The 27,219-nt window shown below is 42.5% G+C and overlaps 1 protein-coding gene across 3 annotated transcripts in view; it reads right to left on the bottom strand.

Annotated features, from left to right (window-relative positions):
* The window catches only part of LOC139543943 (retinoic acid receptor RXR-alpha-A), a 156,839-nt gene that overhangs the window by 110,388 nt on the left and 19,232 nt on the right, over positions 1–27,219 (bottom strand). For 2 of the 3 annotated variants that reach the window (XM_071350537.1, XM_071350538.1), the window contains exon 2: positions 3,598–3,798. In XM_071350537.1, the coding sequence (XP_071206638.1) occupies positions 3,598–3,798 (201 nt within the window). The remainder of the gene's footprint in view (positions 1–3,597; positions 3,799–27,219) is intronic. The other variant, XM_071350539.1, reaches the window with a different exon arrangement.

Here is a 27,219-nt window from a genome sequence, read left to right on the forward strand (position 1 = left end):
AGCACCCCACGTTCTCCACAGCGGCTTGTCATTGTGGCCTTGGCCGGGCAGCCAAGGGACGGGATTGGAGGACAATCACACAGATGTGGGGCGGGTTAGGACGGGTGTGTGTGCTGGATGTGGCGATGGGAGATTTACGGCAACACATTCCATAATTAGATCCACGATTATGACCGGGGCTATAAAAGACAGACTCCAGCTAGGCTGAACATTATGCTACTACTCTGTGTGACTAACAAACCACAACGCCTTTACAGTTATCTCAGCCTCTCTCTCTCTCTCTAAGAACACATTGCTACTCTGCTCTGAGCAGCTAGGCCACGGAACATTTACCACACCACTGAACATTGTGAAATATCAAAACACTTAAAAGACAAGAAAAGACAATCTGACTCAGTCTCACACATTCTCCTCTCATTCCTTGTAAGTCAACCATGCCTTGAAATAACTAAAAAAGCACATGGAGAAAACATTTTTATACAGTAACAGTTACTATTATAGTTGGTGTGCTAGAGAAGTATCCCGACTATTCTAATTGCTCAGGAAACGTCCACACCCTCACTAAGGGCTGTGACAGTCAAAAATGTACCAATCAATCACACCAGCCCAGTAACACACACATCTATGGACGAGAAAGAGAAGAGAGCGGAAAAACAAACTGTGTCTGCACCTCACCGATCTTGCTGAGACATGCCCATGAATAAGTATTTGTGGTTGAGAGAGAGCCAGAGAGGGTAGTGGGTTCTTGTTCTGCCTGTCGAAAGCTTTTCTATAGTTGCTTTTGTCAATATTGTTCTATTGTTAGACCCATTAAATACACGCTGCCCATTTCATTCACATGTTCTGTATTGATAGTTGTGAGTGCATGGTGATCTAGGTCAATGACAACTCATCCAAACAACCTTTTAACCATTTACACTTGTGGTACTTGGCCTATATGCATAGGGCTAAGTTGAAATGTTTCTTACAGAAGAAATATGAAAACATATGCATAACCATGTTAGCAATTGAAAGGGAACATTTTAGAGATTATGGGTAAATGATTAGACCAAAGGTGAGGACACAACAGTGGACCTGACACAAGACTGAATCCAAACATTACACTGTTGATGTGATGTTCATTTTACATGTACTGTACTTTCGCAGCATTTGTTTATAACGAAATGTGAACATACTCTGGATACAATTAGTAACATGATAAGAGTATTCCTGGAGAATGTGGGGTAGGTGCATCATAAGAGAACAAAATGACAAGGGTTTGAGTGAGAGGACTAACTGGTGTCTCCAATTGGCCTCACACACCTCTCCAAAGTGTGCACAGTTCCTGGGTCATTTCAATGCACTTTTATGACTCAAAGAAGAGTCTTCAAACAATGTTTTGGCTCTCCTAGCTGTGCCGTTGAGGAACTAGAGCAAGCACACTTGTAGTTGTTTTGTTTGGAACACAACCCTGCGTCCCCGTCATCACACAATCACTGTTGTTGTTAACACAATCAAAAAGCTGACCTTTATAAATCACAATCTGGGTCAGGTGAGCATGACTTGAAAACTTGTTCTATTGCCAACACTACTTAGTTAAGTTCTAAAATAGGATCTCACAGTGTTAGGCTTTCACAAGGCAAATCAGAGAAACAGATCATCACTTTGGTGCGCATAGAAAGTCATGAGGGCATTAAGGTGTGTGTGCTTTTCTTCACAATAAGCAAACAGTCTCATTGTGTTCAGAACAACCCAGTACATGATGCCATGTCATCTTGTAACTGTACATCAAACATAGTGATCAGAAACGTTGATACTGTATATGACAGTAGTTGTATGATATGGAAATGTGAAGTCCACATTTGGACTCACAGGTGTTTGGTTTGCTTGTATGACATCAAATCGGTATTTATTATAATCCTCAAGTCTCATCTTTCTAAATACATAGAGTCCTCTAAATTTACAGCATTTCCCTCACTCAGACAACAAAACATTTGCAAAATTTGCCAAACTAGCAAGAGATGGGGGCAACTTCTAGTCGCGCACGGTGCTCAAGTTCTGAATGGAGTCAGAGCTCTGACGTCATATATAGCATGTTACTGTACAGCCATTACCTTTCAATTTAGGCATTTATTACTGCCCATGTTACCAACCTGTGTTAAGGGTATGTGTACAGGGTATGTGTTAAGGGTATGTGTACAGGGTATGTGTTAAGGGTATGTGTACAGGGTATGTGTACATGGTATGTGTACAGGGTATGTGTACATGGTATGTGTACAGGGTATGTGTACAGGGTATGTGTACATGGTATGTGTTAAGGGTATGTGTACAGGGTATGTGTACAGGGTATGTGTTAAGGGTATGTGTACAGGGTATGCGTACAGGGTATGCGTACAGGGTATGTGTACATGGTATGTGTACAGGGTATGTGTTAAGGGTATGTGTACAGGGTATGTGTTAAGGGTATGTGTACATGGTATGTGTACAGGGTATGTGTACAGGGTATGTGTTAATGGTATGTGTACAGGGTATGTGTACAGGGTATGTGTACAGGGTATGTGTACATGGTATGTGTACAGGGTATGTGTACATGGTATGTGTACAGGGTATGTGTACAGGGTATGTGTACATGGTATGTGTACAGGGTATGTGTACAGGGTATGTGTACATGGTATGTGTACAGGGTATGTGTACAGGGTATGTGTTAAGAGTATGTGTACATGGTATGTATACAGGGTATGTGTACAGGGTATGTGTACATGGTATGTGTACAGGGTATGTGTACACGGTATGTGTACAGGGTATGTGTTAAGGACTACGTGTGAAGCTAACACAGGGCTTTGTCTGTGAGGTTCCATACGGACTAAAATCACACAATCTACCACTCTCCTGTAAATTCATCCAAGGTGCCACTGTTTGGTTGTTCTGGTTTCGTCGCCTTTGTCCAAGGCATGTTCCCCTCACATGATATTGGTGTTAAGTTACAACAAGCCACTCAGTCACGACAAGTGACTCTGCAAGAGGCCCTCCACCCCCAGCCAATGAAGCCATCAGCAGGGCAGGCACACGTACAGTAATAACACAGCAACAGCACAGTACTGTCACCCATTCCCCACATACCAGAGGGTCAGGTTCAGAATGCACTGCTATGCTGACGTCACCTGACCCGGCTGCCCTAGCAGGGAAAACAGAGGTGATGAGAACAGAGGCCTGTTTCATAGCACCCCTGTTAACATGTCAATCACCGGGCCTCCACATGCAAAGACTACATTAATCAGGCTGACTGACTGAGCCATCGCTGCCTAGGAAGAAGCCTTACGGCTCTGACAGCTCTTTACCCCAGGCTGTGTGTGTGCTTGTAGCTGTGGTAAGGAACAAGCAGCTTCTTGCTTTGTGGATATACTACTTTGGCATGACATGTTCAGACAGTAAAATGAGTTACAGTAAATGCTCCTACTACCTGGGATTGTATTAGCATATCAAAGCCATTTTTATAGGTTCATATCATCAAATTAAAATGGTTATACAGTGGATCAAATGTACTGTATAATGCAGTATACTGTAGAGTATACTATAACTGTATACTCTTTCTATCCACTGGCAAATTTTAGCTCATACTTATTTCATACAGGTGTCTTCCCAGGTGCTGAGTCTGCCATGACGGGGCAGATGGCGATGGGATGTGGAGATGGCGTTGAGCGTTACCTGTAGATATCCGGCGCTGGTGGAGGTGACACATGCCGGTGAAACAGGAGCAGGCCTCCCCCGAGCGTCCTCGCTGGGGAGGCGGAGCCAGCGAGCACTGGGGCTTCAGGAACCCTGTAGAGGGAGGGAGAGAGAGATGGAGGGAGAGAGAGATAATCTGTTAGAAAAACAGGATAATGATGATAAAAATTGTGATATTAACAGCAGAGAAAGCAGAGCTGAGGGTTGCTCCACACAACACCATATAGACACTGTATATATTCACCACGGCAGTATAGACACTGTATATATTCACCACGGCAGTATAGACACTGTATATATTCACCACGGCAGTATAGACACTGTATATATTCACCACGGCAGTATAGATACTGTATATATTCACCACGGCAGTATAGATACTGTATATATTCACCACGGCAGTGTAGACATTGTATATAATTGTATATAACCACCATATATTCACCACGGCAGTATAGACACTGTATATAATCACCACGGCAGTATAGATACTGTATATATTCACCACGGCAGTGTAGACATTGTATATAACCACCACGACAGTATACACTGTATATAATCACCACGGCAGTATAGACACTGTATATATTCACCACGGCAGTATAGACACTGTATATATTCACCACGGCAGTATAGACACTGTATATATTCACCACGGCAGTATAGATACTGTATATATTCACCACGGCAGTATAAACACTGTATATATTCACCACGGCAGTATATACACTGTATATATTCACCAGGGCAGTATAGATACTGTATATATTCACCACGGCAGTATAGACACTGTATATATTCACCACGGCAGTATAGACACTGTATATATTCACCACGGCAGTATATACACTGTATATGTTCACCAGGGCAGTATATACACTGTATATATTCACCAGGGCAGTTTATACACTGTATATAATCACCACGGCAGTATCCCTCCCTTTGCTTATTTAGATATAATCCCTCTGTAAATGGTATATTCCCACTGTAATCAGCCTATACTCCAGAGTTTTATGTTTTGTCTTTACTGTTTCCGATATTATATATTCGGTATGATGTCTGTGTGGACTTCTCTGTTTGTCTATTGCTGGCAGTACCTTCTCACTAAGGCAAATTATGGTTTCTGATTCTACTGGTAGATGGTGAAGCGTGCTGCCTGGACAGGACTGTCGATACAGATTACAACTTGTCCTTGGTAACAGAGACGGGGTGAGGAAACATTTTAAGGATCTCTACTGTACCCATAGTCTCTGAACGGCCTCCCTCCCACCAGCAGGTTACACATCCATCTCCCCTGCCACATGGAGACCCAGCCAACCTTTCACATTTAGAGCACTGTTTCTCTGTCTCCCCTCAGAGTGACCCTCTAACCCAGAATATGAGGCTAGCTCAGAGCTCCATGGAGCTCCCTGTCAGCTCCATGCCCAGGGCCAAGTGACCAGGAGGGGGCAACCGCCCAGGGGAGGCTGGGTAGGAGGCTACGGAGGGGTGGAGAGGCATGGGACTGGAGAGGTTGGGAACTTTGTGTGAACAAAATGCCAAATTAGGAGGGGATGCCTGGGGGGCAGGGGGAGGGGGGATCTCAGAGGTCACCAGGGTCACTCTCAATAGGGAAGTCATTATCTGGCACAATGGGGTGACTGAATGTTCTGTACCCCCACTAGTCCAGTCTTCACTACCCCCTACCATCCCATCCCCATGCTGACTACATCAGTGTAATAGAGGAGCATGGAAAAAAGCACAGGTAGAAGAGTATAGCAACTTTGTCAATTAAAAGCTATGGTGCTCTGTTTAACTAGTTCCAGACTTTTTCCATCGTTATCACCATTGTGTTCAGATCTACACATGACGTGATGAGTTCATAGAAAAAGAAGAGGGAAGATAGACAGAAAACTCATTGAAATAGTATATTGACAACAGTGTCAAAACAATCAATATCATATGAAAGCCCAATCACAGGCAATACATCAACCAGAGCTCAGAGCTGACCTTGGAAATCCACTTCAACCCAGTGAATGGCATCAGAGGCATGTGTATCTGTGACTGACATGGCAGGCTTGGCAGCCTCTAGAGAAAACAACTTTTTGTGTAGCTTACGTTTCTCAGTCAGTCAGTGGAGGATTCACCAAGCCTTTATTGACTCGAGGGAGTTCATGTGAATCTCATTGGCATCGGCAGATCTCCTCAAATCCTGACTTTATTCATTTCCTCATGAGGACCTTTAGATTTCCTGCAGACATCAAGAGCGTTGGTCAGAGAAGCCCCCCCCCCCACCCCCCCCGTTCTGTTCTGTTCCGAGCCTAATACAGCTCCTTTATTAGGACCATGAAAAACATGTCACTCCAGATGAGCTCAGCCAATGACATTTAAAACAGGCACAGGGATATTGAATTAGTTCCCCATGATAAGCCGTCTGGGTTGCTGATGCTGTGATCAGGATTGTGTGTGTGTGTGTGTGTGTGTGTGTGTGTGTGTGTGTGTGTGTGTGTGTGTGTGTGTGTGTGTGTGTGTGTGTGTGTGTGTGTGTGTGTGTGTGTGTGTGTGTGTGTGTGTGTGTGTGTGTGTGTGCGTGCGCGTGCGTGCGTTGCTGCATGCGTGCATGTGTGTTTCAAGGAGAGGGGTGGGCTGTGCCTGTCAAGCACATTCCTCAACTCTTTTGATTAAAATTAGAGAAGAACCGAAATGCCAGTGATGGACGTGGACCAGCAAGTCCAGACCAGTACGAGTGAACGCAGACAAGCTGAGATCATCTCTAACAGTCTTAATGAAATAAAAGACATGAAAACCACAAAAACATTGTTGAAGAATGAACATGTTTGAAAGGAGAAGAAGTTGATATGTCATCGTCTGTCTGTCTGATATTTCATTGTTGTCACATTCAAACGGTGTAAGTCAGAAGTATATTTTTGGGGAGCACATTAAAAAACAATTTGGGGCCACATAATCTGTATAAATGATTGTAATGCTCAGTAAATGTTGGCATATGGTTCTCCAAGCAATCTAACACCACAACTAGCTGCCCGAGGCCCAATTCACCAGGAACATCTTGATTTGATGTAGGCCTGGTCTATCCAATCTACTAATTTTCTCCTTGTTTCCTCAGAGCACAAAAGAAGCAAATCCCTGCTTGTATAACTAGCTAGCAAAGGGCGGACAATGACACACGCCATAGGGCTCCGAGCCATGTCACTGAACATTACCCTGTTAGCACATGAGCTTTTCCAAGTTCGGCTTTTCCAAATTCATGGGTAAACCGAGTAGACAGGGGCCCAACGAAAACGCTCCACTAGCCGTCCATTAGAATAATCTTCCCATGGGACACAGTAATCTATGTGATTCAAACGCTCTGAATGTTACCTAAAGCTGGAACCGTGGGAGACAGAGGACCCGAGTGTGAAAGAACAGGAGGGGGGCAAATCGTTCCTTGAAGTTTCATTGGACAAATGATGTTCCTCTGATTTGATTTAACTAGGGAAGCCAGTTAAGAACAAATTCTTATTTTCAATGACGGCCTAGGAACAGTGGGTTAACTGCCTTGTTCAGGGGTAGAATGACAGATTTTTACCCTGTCAGCTCGGGGATTCGATCTTGCAACCTTTCGGTTGCTAGTCCAATGCGCTAACCACTAGGCTACCTGCTGTCCCATATGGAACATTGACCTTAAATGTGACCCTCCAAATGTTTTAACTTTTAGTTTAAGAGAAACAGCGTAGAGCTGGCATTAATATGCCATTCCAGATGTTCAGGGAGTTTCATTCTTGAATAAAAAACAGTTGGAGTCTGTTTATCCAGCTATTCACCATTCTAGATTGGTTTTAATAAAGGGCTTAATTTCTCCTCCTCTCGAAGCAGAAGGGAAGTGACTGATGGTGGTGTGGCGCTAGCAGAGAGGCATGTGCGTACAGGTCTTCCTGTCGTGAGCGCTAATGATCTGTGATCTAGTGATCTGTCATTAAAGGCATCTCTATCACACTGCTGTGCCTCTGTGTCTTCTTGGCTCATACAGCACACCGTTGATTACAGGCATGTTTGATCTTCTTTTCCCCTCTTCTTTTATTTCCAAACAGAGCGAGGGATGAAGAGAGGAGGAGAGAGATCTCATTGGGTTTAATAACTGTGCGAGGATCCAGTCTTCAGGGGACAAGCTCAAACATCCCCCACCAACAGTCAATCAGTATTATCATAACTGGCGATCAGGGATCGGAGCAGTGTAAACACACTGGGGGTTTTCTCATTAAACATCCAGTGCTATAATGAAAAGCCAGCCTATACAACACAGTGCTAATGAAAGCAAGTCTTTACATAGGACTACGCTAATGAAGAAGAGCCATAATGATAAAGAACTTAATGGGACAAAGGCATAATGACAATGTGCTAATGAAACAAAGGTATGGAGATTTGCATTCGTAATAATACAACTTTTTGTTCTCGCTCTAGTCTCATATACACGCCAACACTAAGGAAACACTTGTAAACTGTAGGTTAGCAACGCATATCCATCTCTAAACGTAATGTGCACTGGTTGCCTACATGTGAAATACAGTATATTCATGTTGGCTATTTATGAGGGGGTGTGGGTGCGGTGGTGGACTGCAGCCCTCGTGTAGTCCTCTTAAAGTATGGCCATTCTCCTCATTTGCCGTTACTAGAGCGATCAAGCCCAAGGTCAAAGTTCGTCGGGCCCTTCATGGATCAGGGGCGTAATAAAAGTGTCTTTCCCACACAGAGAGGAGCGCAGCTCTCCAAGCTCTCAGGGTTAGGGCCTTGCTGGCTCACTCAGGGAAGGACTTGCAGCTATCAATAGCCCGGGCAACCATCGTAAACGCCATTCACCTTCAACCGTCTTCAGACGGATGGGCGGCCTCCTCTACGATGGTGCTCCACATAAATGAAAAGCCTCATCCACTCCTCCAGCACATCCCTCCTTTCATTCTCTCCCTGCTCCAGAGAGACTTCTGCGTTGGAGTGTGTGGGCGTTGAGTGTTTTACCCATGTGCCCTTGAGAAAGGCTGTTGTCTTATTCTCCAATCCCCCATTGATGACATACAGCAGAGCATACACAACCTTTCAAAAGTTTGGGATCACTTAGAAATGTCCTTGTTTTTGTCACTTAAAAGAACATAAAATTGATCAGAAATACAGTGTAGACATTGTTAATGTTGTAAATTACTATTGTAGCTGGAAACGGCAGATTTGTTATGGAATATCTACATAGGCGTAGAAGTTAATTGACAGTATATCAGGGCGGATTGCAGAGGTCTTGAAAAAGAAGGGTCAACACTGCAAATATTGACTCTTTGCATCAACTTCATGTAATTGTCAATAAAAGCCTTGTAATTATACTTCCGTATTCCATAGTAACAACTGACAAAAATATCTAAAGACACTGAAACAGCAAACGTTGTGGAAATTAATATTTGTGTCATTGTCACGCCCTGGCCTTAGTATTCTTTGTTTTCTTAATTATTTTGGTTAGGTCAGGGTGTGACATGGGGAATGTATGTGGTTTTTGTAGTGTCTAGGGTGGTTGTAAGGTTTAGGGGGTTTATTAGAGTAGTTGGGTTTATGTTTAGTATAGTAGTCTAGCTGTGTCTATGGTTGAGTGTAGGTATCTAGGAAAGTCTATGGTTGCCTGAATTGGGTCTCAATTAGAGACAGCTGGTTATTGTTGTCTCTGATTGGGAGCCATATTTAAGGCAACCATAGGCTTTAGCTGGTTGTGGGGAATTGGCTATGTTGTAGTCTAACGTTTGTAGCATGTGTGTGCGCACTATGTTTATAGCTTCACGGTTGTTTTTGTATAGTTTGTAATAGTGTTTCATGTTCATCTTCGTAGTAAAAATAAAAGAAGATGGCTTATTTTCCACATGCTGCGTTTTGGTCCGTCTCTCCTCCACACGATCGTGACAGTCATTCTCAAACTTTTGGCCACGACTGTACTTGTCCTCTTGCTCAGTTGTGCACCGGGGCATCCCACTACTCTTTCTATTCTGGTTAGAGACAGTTTGCGCTGTTCTGTGAAGGGAGTAGTACACAACGTTGTACGAGTTCTTCAGTTCCTTGGCAATTACTCGCATGGAATAGCCTTAATTTCTCAGAGCAAGAATAGACTGACGAGTTTCAGAAGAAAGTACTTTGTTTCTGGACATTTTGAGCATGTAATCAAACTCACAAATGCTGATGTTCCAGATACTCAACTAGTCTAAAGAAGGCAGGTTTTATTGCTTCTTTAATCAGAACATCCGTTTTCAGCTGTGCTAACATAATTACAAAAGGGTTTTCTAATGATCAATTAGCCTTTTAAAATTATAAACTTGGATTAGCTAACACAACGTGTCATTGGAACACAGGAGTGATGGTTGCTGATAATGGGCCTCTGTACGCCTATGTAGATATTCCATTACAAATCTGCCGTTTCCAGCTACAATAGTCATTTACAACATTAACAATGTCTACACTGTATTTCTGATCAATTTTATGTTATTTTAATGGACAAAAAAATTGCGTTTCTTTAAAAAACAAGGACATTTCTAAGTGACCCCAAACTTTTGAACGGTAGTGTACGTATTAGGCCCCGTATCCTAAAATATAAAAAGCTTCCAAAAAGGTATTGAAAGGAATGTGTTTAGATTGCTACTTTAGAAACTTTAATTGAAAGATTCTATTCTTGCCCGATTTCAGTCCAACAAGGTGCAGTGTGTCACGTTGTGCTGTTCTGTGATTAGAGCTGAGCGGAGATTCATCACTGTTACATTCCATGAACATCAGATGTTTGCTTATCACTTCGAGGAATAATCGTATGGCAGCAGTCTCTCATTATGCACAATTACTGCTCTGCCAGTTACTCTGCTGCACTGCTCGACTGGGCCTTCATCAAAGCACATCTATCTCAGCAGAGCACACACTGTCAAGAGAAGAAGAGCCTGGAGACAAAAAGACAGACAGACTGAGCCCGTCAGCTCTCACTCTCCTGTCTCTGGATATCAAACGCTCATCACCACTCCGGTCCATTCTAAGGGAGCCTCCCTCTCGCTTTCAGATGCTGATCATCAGCATGGAAAGCATCCAACCTTTTCCCCACCGCCATATCGGCTCCATCAGCTAAATGTCTTTTATCTCCGCAGCGTTTCTTCCTTTGAAGAAAGCCCCACTTTCAGCTCCTCTTTATCTCAATAAAAACAAGAGCTGTGCAGATCTATCATGACAATGAAGTTGACGTGTCAAGGAGACAAGGAAGTGCGCACAAAGCTTATTAGAATTGGCCATTTTTGGGGGGGTTCTAGGCACAAAACATCGCCCTCCTTGCAGTTGTCTTTTACGTGGCTCTCTGTCTCCCTCCTCACACAACAGGACCCCCCACAGTGCTGGAAACACTAGCCTGTTATAACATTCCACCCCAAGCTGGACCCACCACTGAGACCCTCGGGTCCCTGACCAGCCAATCACAGGAGAGGAGAGGTCATACTGAGTAGGTCCAGAGAGCTGGGTCTCATTCGGTTAGGTCACCCCACACGGTTGCCTGCTGGGGTATTGGGTTTCAAGTGAATTACAAGACCCAGTAGTACCGTAACAGTTTCATACGGCATTCCATGTCAAACCAAGGAGCCATGAATGGACCCCCAAAACTATACCAACTTAGTTAAGATCTACCTAACTAGATCAATCCAAAGTGTTCCTAACTGGGTTTGTCCTGGAGTAGCTTGGGGATGTTCTGGCGCCAGCAGTTGCACTGCCTTGAATGAATTAGCCGGACTAGACTGACTGCTATTGTTAACATGAGTCACCTGAGGGCTTATTTTAACCTGAGTGTTGATTCTGGTGGGGTTAACACCAGTGGGATTGAAATCAACGCCACCTGCAGTGCATAAATGAAGTATTACTTGAATCACAGTGAAATCAACTACGTGTGGTGTTGTTGTTACTCAAATGTGTTGAGTTAATTTCATGGGAGGGGCCTCATTATTATATTTCCCAGCATGCTTTGTTGCAGGTTGATTTTTACAATAGTTTGTTTCAATATACATGTTTCTGCAGGCACATTGATTGATTAATTGATCTAAGATTAAAAATAAATACAAAATACATTGTAAACTAATCCAATCTGTAGGTGGTTGGATTTATTGGAATGTTACTGAGAGGGTTGTTCCAGTTTGGATGGTTTAGGTAGTCTTGTTTGACAACATAGCAATCATTCTGAATGCAGATCGTGGGAGATAAAAAGTTCCAATTGTTGAATATCGTTCTAATAGGAATTGCAAATTACTTCACAAGACAGCATATTGTGACTTGCAGGTCTGATATGGCCCATGAGCCAGGATTTTCAGACCACAATGTTGGGAGAAAACTAGGCCATAACTAAAATCCTTATGAAGGGTTTACTTTTCCTTCTCAGGACAAACATTTTATGAATGCAACAACCGTGTCTCAGTCACTTACAAAAACAGTCATGGGTGGGTAACGGTAACATTCCATTGATAGGCACCATGGGAAATATTCAAGTAAGTCTGTACACCTTACATTGTCAAAACAACACCCCCCAAAATACAGCATCAGCTCTAATAAAGTGTTTAGGACCCAACACCCCTTGGGGTGTTAGTTTATCAACACTTTAAAAAGTGTTAGTTTAACACTATTTCGGTGGGTCACATACACTGCATGACCATAAGTATATGGACACCTGCTCATCGAACATCACATACCAAAATCATGGGCATTAATATGTAGTTGTTCCCCCCTTTGATGCTATAACATCCTCCACTTTTCTGGGAAGGCTTTCCACTAGATGTTGGAAAATTGCAGCAGGGATTTGCTTCCATTCAGCCGCAAGAGCATTAGTGAGGTCGGGCACTGATGTTGGCGATTAGGCCTGGCTCGCAGTCGGCATTCCAATTCATCTCAAAGGTGTTCGGGTTGAGGTCAGGGCTCTCTGCTCCAGAGTCTAATGGTGGCGAGCTTTACACCACTTAAACCGACGCTTGGCATTGCGCATGGTGATCTTAGGCTTGCTTGGCCATGGAAACCCATTTCATGAAGCTCCAGACGAAGTTCTTGTGCTGATGTTGCAGGCCAGTCAAGTTCTTCCACATTGATCTCGACAAACCATTTCTGTATGGACCTTGCTTTGTGCATGGGGGAATTTTCATGCTGAAACAGGAAAGGGCCTTCCCCAAACTGTTGCCACAAAGTTGGAAGCACAGAATAGTCTAGAATGTCATTGTATGCTGTAGGCAGGGTTAAGATTTCCCTTCACTGGAACGAAGGGGCCTAACCCGAACCATGAAAAACATCCCCAGACCATTATTCCTCCTCCACCAAACGTTACAGTTGGCACTATGCATTCGAGCAGGTAGCATTCTCCTGGCATCCGCCAAACCCAGATTCGTCTGTCGGACTGCCAGATGGTAAAGCATGATTTATAACTCCAGATAATGCATTTCCACTGCTCCAGAGTCCAATGGTGGCGAGCTTTACACCATACCAGCCGACACTTGGCTGCTCCACCATTGAAACCCATTTCATGAAGCTCCTGATGAAGAGTTATTGTGCTGACGATGCTTCCAGAGGCAGTTTGGAACTGTGTAGTGAGTGTGGCAATCAAGGACAGCTGATTTTTACACACTACACGCTTCAGCACTCGGCAGTCCCGTTCTGTGAGCTTGTGTGGCCTACCACTGAGCCGTTGTTGCTCCTAGGTGAATGCCGTTCCTTTTTCTCTCTCAAATTGAGTCTGTACTTTCACACCGGCAAAGGGTAATGAAAGTGGCAGTTGCACTGGTGTGGCATTTGAAACTGCAAGGCAGCTGTAGTTAGATAGAGTTGACAATGATGACCTTTGTAAAACTGCGACTTTTCCTGCATAGCTGATCTTAAATTATGAAGGTCGCGTGACTATCAACATAAGAGAAAAAGTGTTTCTTTAAAAAGTATTTGGTTAATGCCTTAACATCCTGAAGAATCAAAACAATAGCAAACTCATCCCTATACTATTCTTAGTGTGTTGTGTCCTTAAAAGTATACAATTATACAATTATAAAATTATATTGTCAGACTGAAACGCAGGCATACTGTTTCCTGGTTGATTGTTCAGGAAATGTCTAGGCAACCTTGAAATACAAACTTATACTATAGAAGGATCAATAGTAATATTTCACAGTTACTATTAAAAGCACTAAATGTGTTGTCTATGAGAAAGTATACAGTAATACAATAAATATGATATTATTGTCAGAGAGTGAAAATCAGGGAGAGAGCAAGAGAGAAAGACCATGTTAATGAAGTTAAATAAGAGGAGAAGGGAAGGGGGGGATTCAAAGCCTGCTTGTGCACGTCAGAACTTCCTCTGGGACAAATGGGGGAACAAGGGCCTCAGTGCAGCCGAAGAGAATTCAGACGACGAGCTCCTTGGGCAAACGGCATAATCAAATTTGTGTGAAGAGAAAAGAGGCTCCTTTGACAGGGGAGTGGAGACAAGGAAGCATTTAAAATCCAGTATCCCTCTCTGGATCTCTACAGTAACCATTCACATGACAGAATGTCTACTCATGTCAACAGCCTTTGGCAAAGCACACACTGGCCAGTTCTACCCAATGAAACAACATCGCCTGTTCCTGTGGTTTCATAAATGTTTTGCTAGTGAGTGGATACATTAACATTTCAGGTAAGTTACACTATTTCAGGTAAGTTGGACATTCCATAGGCAGGAATGTCGATTCTGAAAGACAAAATTAAGCGCAGGTTATCAACAGAGAACTAAAAAGTAATTACCATTTGATTGGGCAGAAGTAGAGGTGAGGAGGAGCTCCCAGGCATTAAGAACAGAGCGGTGTAGCTGAGCGACCTGCCTGTCTGTCCTAGAGCACGCTTCACGTTAGCATCTTAAAGTGAATCCACACGCCTCCACTCACTACACTATCTCCTGTCTCCTCTCTCTACAAGAGCTAGGAATCTCCCATTAATTAACCCCCTCACACCACCTAACCTTGCTGTGTTGGTCAACAAGTACATTTACGTAATAGAGCGGTAAACACACACGGACACACGGACACACACACACACACAGACACAGACACGCGCACGCACGCACGCACGCACGCACGCACGCACGCACACGCACACACACACACACACACACACACACACACACACACACACACACACACACACACACACACACACACACACACACACACACACACACACACACACACACACACACATGGGGACACCTTGTTCTGCTACCCACATCCTGCTATTACCCTCCTAAACAATGTATTCTTCAGTGTCTGACCTAGATTTACCAAGCGAAGTGGGGACCATGCATGACATGAAGACTTACTGGCATTATCTCTTCATTCTGCTGTTGTTGTTAGTGCCTTCTGCAGCCGGTACATTTACACGTATCATTTGAGCAGAAATGCACAACACATGCATAAACAGGCCTACCCACCATTCCAGGGCCCTCTACCACAAATCCTGTGTATTTTTGGAGTTAAAATGCTTTGACGGCATAAATGATGAAAGATGCTGCAATTCCGTGGGAAACTACAGTTGTGCTTGTTGTGCAAATCTAATGGATATGAAGTGCTATGGGTTTACATCCCAAAAACTGAAAGAGAAACATCTGGAGCAAGTTCTGATTGAACTACAGTACAGCTACTTCTCTGTTTGTGGACAGTAAAGGATGCGACAAAGTAAAAACACAAAACAATATGGAGATTTTCCTCTGTAGCACACTGAAATCAATGATCTACTTCAGCTTCAATAATCCACTGCACAATAAAAACACAGTATATCATTAAATGCAGTGCATGGATTGGGCTTTTAGAGATATTTGTCAATTGCTTGGACTGTGCTGCACATATTGCAGTCATTATGGAGTGGAACCCACACCAAAATGAGCTCTGTTCACATCCAAAAACACCAAAGGAGTTCCAACTTAAAGCTTTGCAAACCTCATGCTTCAACTCAATAATGTGTGGACCGCAGAGTGCCGGTATGACACTAACTGTTAACCGTAGCCAGACTGGGACATCTTGGACAGGAAGACAGCGGTTACAGCTGAACAGTAAAGTGGATATTCGGTATGAGCTGCTTGGCAAACACAAGTCCCAGATACAACAGAGTGCTCTATTCTTTCTCTCTTTCCAAACACACAGCTTGAGGAAGCCTTCAGATTTCTGTGTCCAGTTTCATCTAAATGACTCTATTGATATGTTTAAGGATGAGTGATTGTGATGAGCGTTAGGGCCGTCCAGATACAATACGTTGCCAGACTGATGTGGGAGCATGGCCATATTGCGGTGGGAGGGTTTAATTCCTATGCTCACAGCCAGACACCACAGTATTGAGGGAAAGAATACATCAGAATACTAAGATTGAGTCTGACTGAGACTGACTTATCTACACCTCTGTAAAGACCAGTCTGTTGATTTCAGGGCCTTGTTTCTTTGTGTCAAAATTTGTCTGTCTGAAATCCTTACTTTTATTCTCTTTGTTTGGTCAACAGTTATGAGCCGGCAGCTTCCTATATTCCCCTGAGAATGTTTCACATGTTAAGACCTTAGCTGTCTGGGGGAAGGAAAGTCAGTGAGCTCAGGGATGATTTCACAATTAAAGAAGATATCAGAATCGGAAAAGTTGTTAATTACGTTAGACCGATCTCAACAAACACTTTTTTCAGAGCAGGCAGCAACTAAATCTATTTATAAGATAAAGAGCAGAACTTGCCATCCACGAGTTAGACTCAACCATCACTTTCATGGTAATCGGCCCAGTAGTCTACTGGAAAACAAGCTTCGCAGTAATGATCAATTATCAGATATTGCAACTATTGAACCTGAATCATGTGAATTACCTTCAGAACCCAAATTAATCAACCAAGGGATCTCCCGTTTATATGAAGTATTGTACACCTCTGATTGCAAATCCAGACCAAGCCAGATCGAGTCCTTTTTAAAAGATTTAAGAACTCCTCTTCTCTCAACTGAGGAAGCCATGAAATCAAAAGGGCATTGCGTAACATGAATAAAGGCAAATCACCTGGTTGTGACAGTATTCCTTCCGAGGTCTATTGAAAATTCCTCAATTATGTCCACTGTTACTTGAAATGATTAACATAGCCGTTCACAAAGTCTTATTTGAAAGGGACGTACAGCACTAATTTCACTTTTATTAAAAAAAAAAAGGTAAGGTCACCCAATGGCCTCACTATCGCCCGCTATCTTTGATAAACACAGATATTAAACAATTTTTTAAATTCTGTCGCACGGTCTTGAAATGTACTTACTCAAATTGGTACATCTGGACCAAAGCGGGTTTATTAAAAACTATTATCCTCAAATAACCTCTGTAGTCTATTACATGACTGTTGGTTTTTGTTGATGCCAAGAGTGTGCAAAGCTGTCATCAAGACAAAGAGTGGCTACTTTGAAGAATCTCAAATATATTTGTTTCACACTTGATTTGATTCACATTTGATTTGTTTCACACTTTTTGATTACTACATGATTCCATATGTGTTATTTCATAGTTTTGATGTCTTCACTATTATTCTACAATGTAAAAAATAGTAAAGGTAAAGAAAAACCCTGGAATGAGTAGGTGTGTCTAAACTTTTGACTAGTAGTCTATATGTTTGCCTGTGCAATATGTGTTGTGCTGTATTTGATTTGTTTCATATTGTAATAGATGTTTATGTATTTTATGAAATTGTATATGCAGGGCTCTCTCGTAAAAGAGTCACTGGCCTCAATGGTGACTCCCAGATTAAAGGTAAATAAAAATACAGTTGTCGGACGTTTACATACACTTAGGTTGGAGTCATTAAAACTAGTTTTTCAACCACTCCACAAATTTCTTGTTAACAAACTATAGTTTTGGCAAGTCGGTAAGGACATCTACTTTGTGCATGACACAAGTAATTTTTCCAACAATTGTTTACAGACAGATTATTTCACTTATCACAAGTGGATCAGAAGTTTACATACACTAAATTGGCTGTGCCTTTAAACAGCTTGGAAAATTCCAGAAAATTATGGCATGGCTTTAGAAGCTTCTGATAGGCTAATTGACATCATTTCAGTCAATTGGAGGTATACCTGTGAATGTATTTCAAGGCCTACCTTCAAACTCAGTGCCTCTTTGCTTGACATCATGGGAAAATCAAAAGAAATCAGCCAAGACCTCAGAAAAAAAAATTGGACCTCCACAAGTCTGGTTCATCCTTGGGAGCAATTTCCAAATGCCTGAAGGTACCACGTTCATCTGTACAAACAATAGTACGCAAGTATAAACACCATGGGACCACGCAGCCGTCATACCGCTCAGGAAGGAGACGTGTTCTGTCTCCTAGAAATGAACGTACTTTGGTGTGAAAAGTGCAAATCAATCCCAGAACAAGAGCAAAGGACCTTGTGAAGATGCTGGAGGAAACGGTGGATAAAAGTATCTATATCCACAGTAAAACGAGTCCTATATCGACGTAAGGAAGAAGCCTATGCTCCAAAACCGCCATAAAAAAGCCAGACTTTTGCAACCGCACATGGGGACAAAGAATGTAACTGGGAATCAAAATGGCATGCCCATACGCCAATATTTTTACGATAATGCCTTGAGGGCAGCTGTTTGCATCACCCCAATGGTCCAAATGTGGAATCTGTACTCTTGCCGATATCATGGACAGTAATGGTTTGAGAACATTCCAAGATTTGAAAGACATATACACATTACCATTACCATTACTTCTTTCTATATTTACAACTTAGGTCAGCTTTGCTAGCCTATGGAGTCCCTTGGGAAACCCAACAACCGAACCATCCAATTATGGGATTTGAAAAATAAATTATCTGGGCTCCCGAATGGACTGATCTCTATAATATATAAACAACTTTTAGAAAACTCATATTCTGAGCTAAGCATTAAAAAGGTATGGTCCACAGATCTAAGTGAATCTGAACAACCCTTTAATGAAAAGAATATGGAAAAATATTACCTTGGCATCCCGCAATCCGAACCATCAACTTATACATTTTAAATTTGTTCACAGACTGTATTTAACACCAAGGAAATGTTTTACGATGAAATTGGCTCCAGCTCCCAACTGTGTCTTCTAAATTAGATAGGCATATTCCTTCATATGATGTGGGCGTGCTCTGCAGTTAAATGCTTCTGGGACAAAGTGAGAATTATTTTTTAAGTGCATGAATGTAAAGATTCAATGCGTTGCATCTACTATGTTACTTAACAATGATAGCTTGTTGAATATCTCAATCAATCCATCAGAGACAATTACTACTGGCAGGCAGCACTGCCGCAAAAATATGTGGTGGCTCTAAGATGGCAACCACCTCACTCTCTCCCCTTACTATTAGGGCTGGGTGGTATACCGTATTTTATGATATACCGGTATTGATACAGGGACCGGTTTGGGTTTTTACTTTACCTTCTATACCGATATTTGAATGTTTGGTTTGTTAAATGTGATATGCCAGGTGTAATGTCAATTTTTATTGTTAACATCGCTACTTGAGTCATCTCTCTCCCTTCTTTCTCTCCATGCCACTTTCCACACAGACCTAGCAACGCCCACTGTCACTCAAAGAGCACATAGGATGTTCCTCAACCACGAGACACTTGCGTTCAGTCTGCATGGTCAATGCAGTGCATGGCAGGCAACAATGTTGATGACAACAATGCTGTTTTCACTTTGCTTCTTAATATAAATCCACTAGCATTCTATAATGGCACTATTAGTTTGTGTTTCTTACAAAAGCAAACAGCTACTTTGTCTTTTCTTAGCAAGTTGCCCTAAATCTTGTGAGACACTAATTGTTAGCCGCTAATGCTGATAGCCACCTAGCTAGCTAATAAATGTACTGAGTAAGAGCAAACGTAGCCAGCTAATACAACCTGATAATACCAGTGATGGTGTAGACCTAAATCAGCATGTTTGTGCAACAGTATCTTCTAAATCAAAGAGGAATATGCAAAGCAAGAATATGCTAGCTACATGAAGTAGTTAAGAGAGAACATGCAATGTAGCCAAGGCTCCCCTAGGAAACACTTATCGACACTTCAGTTCCTACCATGTCACAATAACTCCACCCTGGCATTTTAATTAGTTTTCATCTCAACCAACACTGTTTTCAAAGTGCCCACTATTATATTCTAACTATAGAATTAGAATAGTCATTCTATTTCCATGATTCCAACAGTTTTGCTCGAATTCGCAAGTCAAATCACAATTGCAACATTTGGTTAGAAATAAGTCCTAGATTATTTTCCCATATTGTGCAGCCCTACGTGGCAGTGTGTAAATTATCTAAATTGAGCAGTGGTGTAAAGTACTTAAGTAAAAATACTTTCAAGTACAACCTAAGTAATTTTTTTTTGTTATCTGTACTTAACTTTTTTATTTTTGACAACTTTTACTTTTACTTCACTACATTCCTAAAGAAAATACTGTAATTTTTACTCCATACATTTCCCCTGATACCTAAAAGTACTCGTTACATTTTGAATGCTTAGCAGGACAGGAACATGGTCCAATTCATGCACTTGTCAAGAGAACATCCCTGGATATCTACTGCCTCTGATCTGGAGGACTCACTAAATACAAATGCATTGTTTGTAAATTATGTCTGAGTGTTGGAGTGTGCATCCTGGATATCCGTAAATAAATAAAAAACAATAAAATGGTGCAATATGGTTTGCTTAATTTAAGGAATTTGAAATGATTTATACTTTTACTTTTGATACTTAAGTACTGTACATGTTATCAATGACATGTACTTTTGATGCTTAAGTATGTTTAAAACCAAATACTTTTACTCAAGTATGACAATTGGGTACTTTTTCCACCACTGCAATTGAGTGCAGGAAATGCAGAAATTATAAAACTGCAGAAATGTGTTTTGGTTGAAGTTGAATTGAGTAGTATAAAACAATCAGAATGGAGAGAGACTCATTTAAATCACTTAGAATGTATGTGTTGCCACCCTAGGATCACTTACTACTCATAAAGCAAATGTAGAACTTTTATTTTTCTAAAATTAAAATACCGCAAAATACCGTCCAATATTTTGAAAATACCGTGATATAAAATGTTGGCCATATCGCCCAGCCCTAGTTACTATTAGAAGTTATAACATTAGAACTATTGACAGAGAGACTGAATGGTGCTAGTCAAGGAACAAGGTGAGGCCTGGACAAATATACTTGACTCTGTAAAGAATAAGGATGCTGGGGGGTTGGATGAAAACAGGTGGATGAGATAGGGAGTTGGGGGTGTAGGCCCACCTCTTTTGGTTTCTCTTCTCTATATATACCAATTTTATTATTACAAAATCCTGTGTGATCAATATGATCCTTTCTCTGTATGTTTTTTTGTGGCAGCCTACGGGTACATGTAGTAAAAAAAACTATATAAATTGACAAGACTATTGTACCTGTAACCCCCCCCTAAAAAAAATCACAAAGCAAATAAAAAAATGGTCAACAATAATAATAAAAAGACATCTTAAACTAGAGCTCAATTTGAGCAAATTCAGAACTTGTGATTAATCGTGATTAAGTCCTGAGATTAACGCACACATTTCTTTATTGTTTGGCACCCCCCATTGGAAGAGAATCCCAGTGTCGGCCCTTTTTGTCTAATGGTCACAGCATTGGTTTCTCCTGTGGTAGGCCTGGGTTCAAATCCTGCCAGTTACAAAATCACACATGTGAAACTAATAATATCACATGTGAAATGTTGGGAAACCACGTGTCTGAGTCACGTCAAAAATGCACATATGAAAAACCCAGACCTGATAATTTCACGTGATGTAATCATGTTGTTTTTTTGTAAGGGTTTAGTTCCCTACTCAGTTTTCATCTGTTCCACGACGCAATCTCTCCTCCTTATCTCCTGGTCAGTGGGTCATAATGGCTAGAGCATGAGTAGCCTCAACTGACATGAAAGGGACATTCTATTTCCTGATTTACCCTGATTGTGGGAGTATTGAGAGGAGAGGAGAGGATATTTCTGTTTTAACTGTATCCCACCACCCAGTGTGCAGTAGGATTGGGAAGTGTTACAGAGTCTCTTAGGTCATTTTCCTTCTTTACCTCCCCCTGGTCCCCTGCCTGATCCCGGAGTGCTCTTCAGGAATGGCTACATGCCACACATTCCGAGGGGTTGCCGGACCTCTCCCTTGAGACTGTGCCAAAGTGGCCTATCCCTCTCACGGACAATCCTAGCAGAGGGAATGTGTGTGGGTTTACTAAGAGCTAACATCCAACTCTCAGGTTGACTTGCAGAGTAAATTCTTCAACACTCCTCAATTCTTGTGCCGCCAGACAGCCATATAACACACACATGCACACGGACACACACACTCCAAAAAACAAACAAAGCCAAGGGTATATCAGCACGAGAAAACATATTTCAAACATGAGGCACAAAGAGTGACTGCTGTCTACAAGGGATGAGGAGGAAGGATGCAGAGGCTGGACTAAAAGGTGTGCAAACACACCGTAGTGTCACTGTCGACACTTTAGTCCACAAGCCACACACACACACACACACACACACACACACACACACACACACACACACACACACACACACACACACACACACACACACACACACACACACACACACACACACACACACACACACACACACACACATGCCATTCCTGCTGCTGGTATTCCACCCTCTTCAGTATCCTTTTTCCTCTCTGAGAGCCCATCTCCACCCCCCACCCCCTTCCGTATTTCACAACTTCCTGGTGCTGATCGATCATGTGACCTGGGCCACACCACGGTCTTGAGTGTTAACATGTGGCATGCCACGCGGTTAACAAAGTCTATGCCAGACTGCCCACAGAAAATAGCTCGTTACGGCCACAACAAAGCACACAATGTTGAGAAGACAAGAAAAAAAGGACGAATAGATCAATTTAAGGCTTGGTTTAGTGGCAGAGGCGTTCACACCCAGAGGAGAGTGCTGCGGAATGGCATGGCCGTCCGTCACTCACGTCTTCACTGCCAAGACAGAAAACAAGCTTTTATGCGGTGTGTACAATGACAGCAATGGTAGAGGGAGAAACATATGATTGGATGGGGTGTCTTCAGCTAACACGAAGAGGGAAAACGAAGCACATGACATCGGAGACAGGAAACAGAGGTGCTTGGGATAGCAGGAAGTAGATCATTGTGAGAGGGGGATTCTGTGCTGTAGCTACAGGTCCATTGCGAGATAATACAGAAGTTGAAGAAACTGAGATGGGGCTAAAAATATCTTGGACAGCACCACGACCATGATGCTAGTGATGGTGGAGGATGTTTGTCATGTCTCAGCGCCTGTGGGTGAAGGATCATATATGTGACTAAGATGCACATGTAACGCAGTGTGATATCTCATGAAAGGCAAATGCCATGGATGCCCGGTACCTGCCCCCCAACCCCTCATCCACCACCACCACTGATAAAGGATACAGTAGCTGCCAATCAGGCAGAAGACTAAAGGCTAAGCTGGTCATAAGCTCACTGAATCCCTTGTAGCCAGGCCTGTGGAATACCAATCATTCACATCCATGGTAATTTCAGAGAGCTCAGAAACAGAGAGCGTGGAAGGGAACTTATTGAAATGTGACTGCGTAGTGGGTGCACAATTCTTGGAATCTAACGATAATCCAAACCAGGGGGATGGGGGGGGGGGGGGGGGGTGTTACAAAGAGTAATGGTATGGTGTATGGTCACTAACAAGCACTGGAATGAAGGTACATACTAGCCATTCTGGACAACCATAATGAACGAACGCCCACACAACATCTGGTGACTGGACTTTTCTGGTTCAAAAAAGGGCTTAGGTGGTGGGCGTGGCAAGGGGGTGTAGCAGGGGACATGGCAATGAGCGCAGCCAGCCCATCGGCGCAGTGTAGAGAAATGTTAGCATTTTTAAGCCAGTTTCCTGCAATTTTACATATTTCTCCATGAAGTTGAGAGAAAATGTTGCAGTTTTAAAGCTAATTTCCTTTGATTCTACATATTCTGTCATGGAGCCAAGAGAACATTTTGCAGTTTTAAAACTCGTTTCCTGCTATTCTATGCATTTCGTCATGGCTAATGCTGTGTTATTTTGCTCAAACAATAATAAATTCTGCGTTTTTTTACTTTTCAATTCTCCTGACTTTTATTTTGTTGATTGTTAGTTCTCAAATATCATATTATTAAAAAAATATATAGGTCATTATCTTTTCTACATGCTTTATATCTGGTTTTACTCGGTTAAGTTTACACTGAAAGTATTTTTCCATCCCCAAAACTTACATGTATTTATATATTATTACACTGTTTGGACTTAACCAAAAAAATGGTTAAGCGTCCCGCCCAAGAATTACAACGGCAGACAATCCCTGTCATTGATTTGACCTAGGGCTTGTTAGGTCACTGGCTTTTTCAGCAGCAGACCTTATTTAGATCACTGAGCCATGCCAGTCTGTCTGTCTGTCTGTCTGGGGGTGGGAATGTGCGACAGACAAATCTATTGGTGACAGATAATGATCAAACTGCTTGTTGTCATAGGGTATGGAGGAATGTGTACTGTAGGACTACAATTGCAGGGGGAAGGAAGAGAAAGATAAAAAGTTGATGAGCACAGTTATTCGACTATTTGAATATTGGAATAAACATTAGTATTCAATTACTTGAGAGAGTATTCATTTTTTAGAAGAAAAAGTATATAGGCCTATTAATGAAAAGGCTTTTTCTAAAATGTAATGATCAACTATGAGACATTGCTACATACAAGGATAGACCATGGCATTAGACATTTTAATAAAACAACATTTTTATGACAGTTTTTAAGAGTGCCACCCATAAAAAAACATACCGGTAGCCTACACACTTTTCACACGTGTAGCTTGTTATTGTCAGTCAATCAAAGCAGCACTACCATCAGTGTAGCAAGTGAAGTGGGAGATTTCTAATCAACGCAAAATGGAATTACAATTACAGAATGAAGTTGGCTAAATGAGAAGCAGTAGGCTACAATGATCAACCAACAGGTAGGCTGTTGTTTAATATGAATGCAGTTGTTGTAGACAAGGATGAGGGGAGCGCAGCAAAATAGCCTCAATTAGCATTGCTAGCTTGCTAGCTGGCTAACTAACTTAGCTGGCTAGTGTAGCTAGCTAGCTTCTTTACACCAATTTAATGCAGTCAAGACAGACACTACTAGATGAGATGAAAGATAACCTATAGCAGCAACAAGTTTGTCTAAATTACGGGAGTCGGTTTGCCTACTTTCTCTCTCTCTCTCTCTCTCTCTCTCTCCCTCCCTCCCTCCCTCCCTCCCTCTGTCAGACACACCGGCCCCTGCTCCTCTTATGCCCCTCCCCCACCAGTTTGTGCTGAAACAACAAGCAGATTGCACCACTTCTTCTGAGTCACATGAGCAAATCCCCATTGAAGTTAAAAAAAAGTATTTATTTATTTAAAACACAGGTATTTAGACTTATTTGAATAGGGAAATCATTTCAAATGCCCATCCCTAGCAGCAAGCTACAAAAGCAAAGGGAGGGGCCAAAATATGCATTGGAAGGGACAACCGCTTATCTCCAATAACACATACTGAGTGAGAGAGACAGGATGTCAGATCTGTTTAGGAGGATGAAGTGGAGGGTCCTCTCAGAAAGCAGGACCCGAAACAAATCTATTTAGATCAAAAAGAGACGAGGGCAAGCAGACAGCCACTGCAAGGTCAGTCATTCTCCAGAGAACTGGACATAGATTTATTTATTTAACCTTTATTTAACTAGGCACGTCAGTTAAGAACAAATTATTATTTACAATGATGGCCTACACCAGCCAAACCATAAACCGGACGACGCTAGGCCAATTGTGCGCCGCCCTATGGGACTCCCAATCACGGCTGGGTTGTGATACAGCCTGGATTCAAACCAGGGTGTCTGTAGTGATGCCTCTAGCACTGAGATGCAGTGCCTTAGACCGCTGCGCCACTAGGGAGTACATAGATTAATATGTACAGAATAAGCCACAGGTGGGGGAATGACATTTTCACTAAGGACTTGGCATATTCAATGTGTGTTGCAGAGCAACCACACTCTAAAAAAGGTGATCCCCCTGCTGTCTCCATCTGCTGTTAGGGACACGTCCCCTTTCTAGGAAAGACGATGTGGATATTCCACTGTGGGTGCATGTGATATGCATGTGATATGCATGTGCGTGGGCATGTACTGCATGAATGTAGACATGATGTGTACCTGGAAAAGGGGAAAGGAGGATAAATAATGCACAGAGGACCAATACACGCACGCACACACTATCTCAGACACACACACACTCACACAGTGAGACAGACAGAGGAGGCTCAGTGATGCTGCGCCTGCAGAGCAGAATGGTCTGTCCACGCTGCTTGGCGGCTCAGCCAGGCAGAAAGATGTAGGCCATCTGCACAGCAACACAGAGAAAATAGCTTGGCGCGCAGATGGAGGGTGAGACGATTAACCAACTGGCTAGGTTTTTTCCCCTCATTCAGGGGAACGAGAGATGGCGATGGAGGGAGAACCAGAGAGATAGAGATGGGATAGAGATGTCATACATTTCAGAGCAGAACTTTGTAATAATGTGTATTACATTTGTATGATCGAGATGACGTACGCGGTAGGCATCATTTTTGCTGGAGTAGACAAGCTAATATACCTGTATCACAAAGAGAGGACACGTGGTTATCTTATTCCATCTCTAAGCTCTTTATAGCGACTGAGAGGCTAATAAATTGTAATTCCACGCAGAGCTCAGATGAGATGAGATGAGTGGTACTGTACCTTTAGGACACAGCCTAGAATGGGCATTGGTTTTCACTCCCCCCTCACATCTCTCTCTCCATCCATCCGTCTATCCCCCTTTCTCCTTCACCCTTCCTTCTTCTTCATCTCTCTCTCTCCATCTCTCCCTCTCGCTCCTCTGATCAGAGACATGCTCCTGCCTGCCTGCGAGACTCTCAGGGGGCCAAGGACCATGATGCGTCTCTTTAGATCAGGCCCACCGCTGCACTTACCTCTGTACCTCAGCGCTAGCTAGCTACCTGCCTGTCAGGCAGCGCTCTCAGCTACCATAGCCATGTGTATCATACACTCGCAGGCAGCAGGGAAAACAGGAGGCAATCCTTTGAGCCTCTCCTGAATCTTAATTACTAATGAACAGAGGCTTGGCACTGATGAGAGGAGAAAACGACTAGTATGATCACCAATGTGATGGATAAAAGCCTGCCTGTGCATTGCTAATGTTCCACGCTAATGGGCCGTTGTGCAGTGGCGTACTGAAGAACAATGAAAACTGCTGCTGTCTGAAGTTGTTGATTCAATATGAGGCCTTTTTTGCATCCCTGGAGACTTCATACCTCAACGGAGGGATCGTACATGTCTTACATCCTCTTCAATGATAATAAACCTGGATTTAATGGTGTGGCTTTTAAATCACGGTCAATACAACTGTCGGGTATTG

The sequence above is a fragment of the Salvelinus alpinus genome, chromosome 18 (assembly GCF_045679555.1).
Source record: "Salvelinus alpinus chromosome 18, SLU_Salpinus.1, whole genome shotgun sequence".
Classification (NCBI taxonomy): Eukaryota; Metazoa; Chordata; class Actinopteri; order Salmoniformes; family Salmonidae; genus Salvelinus; species Salvelinus alpinus.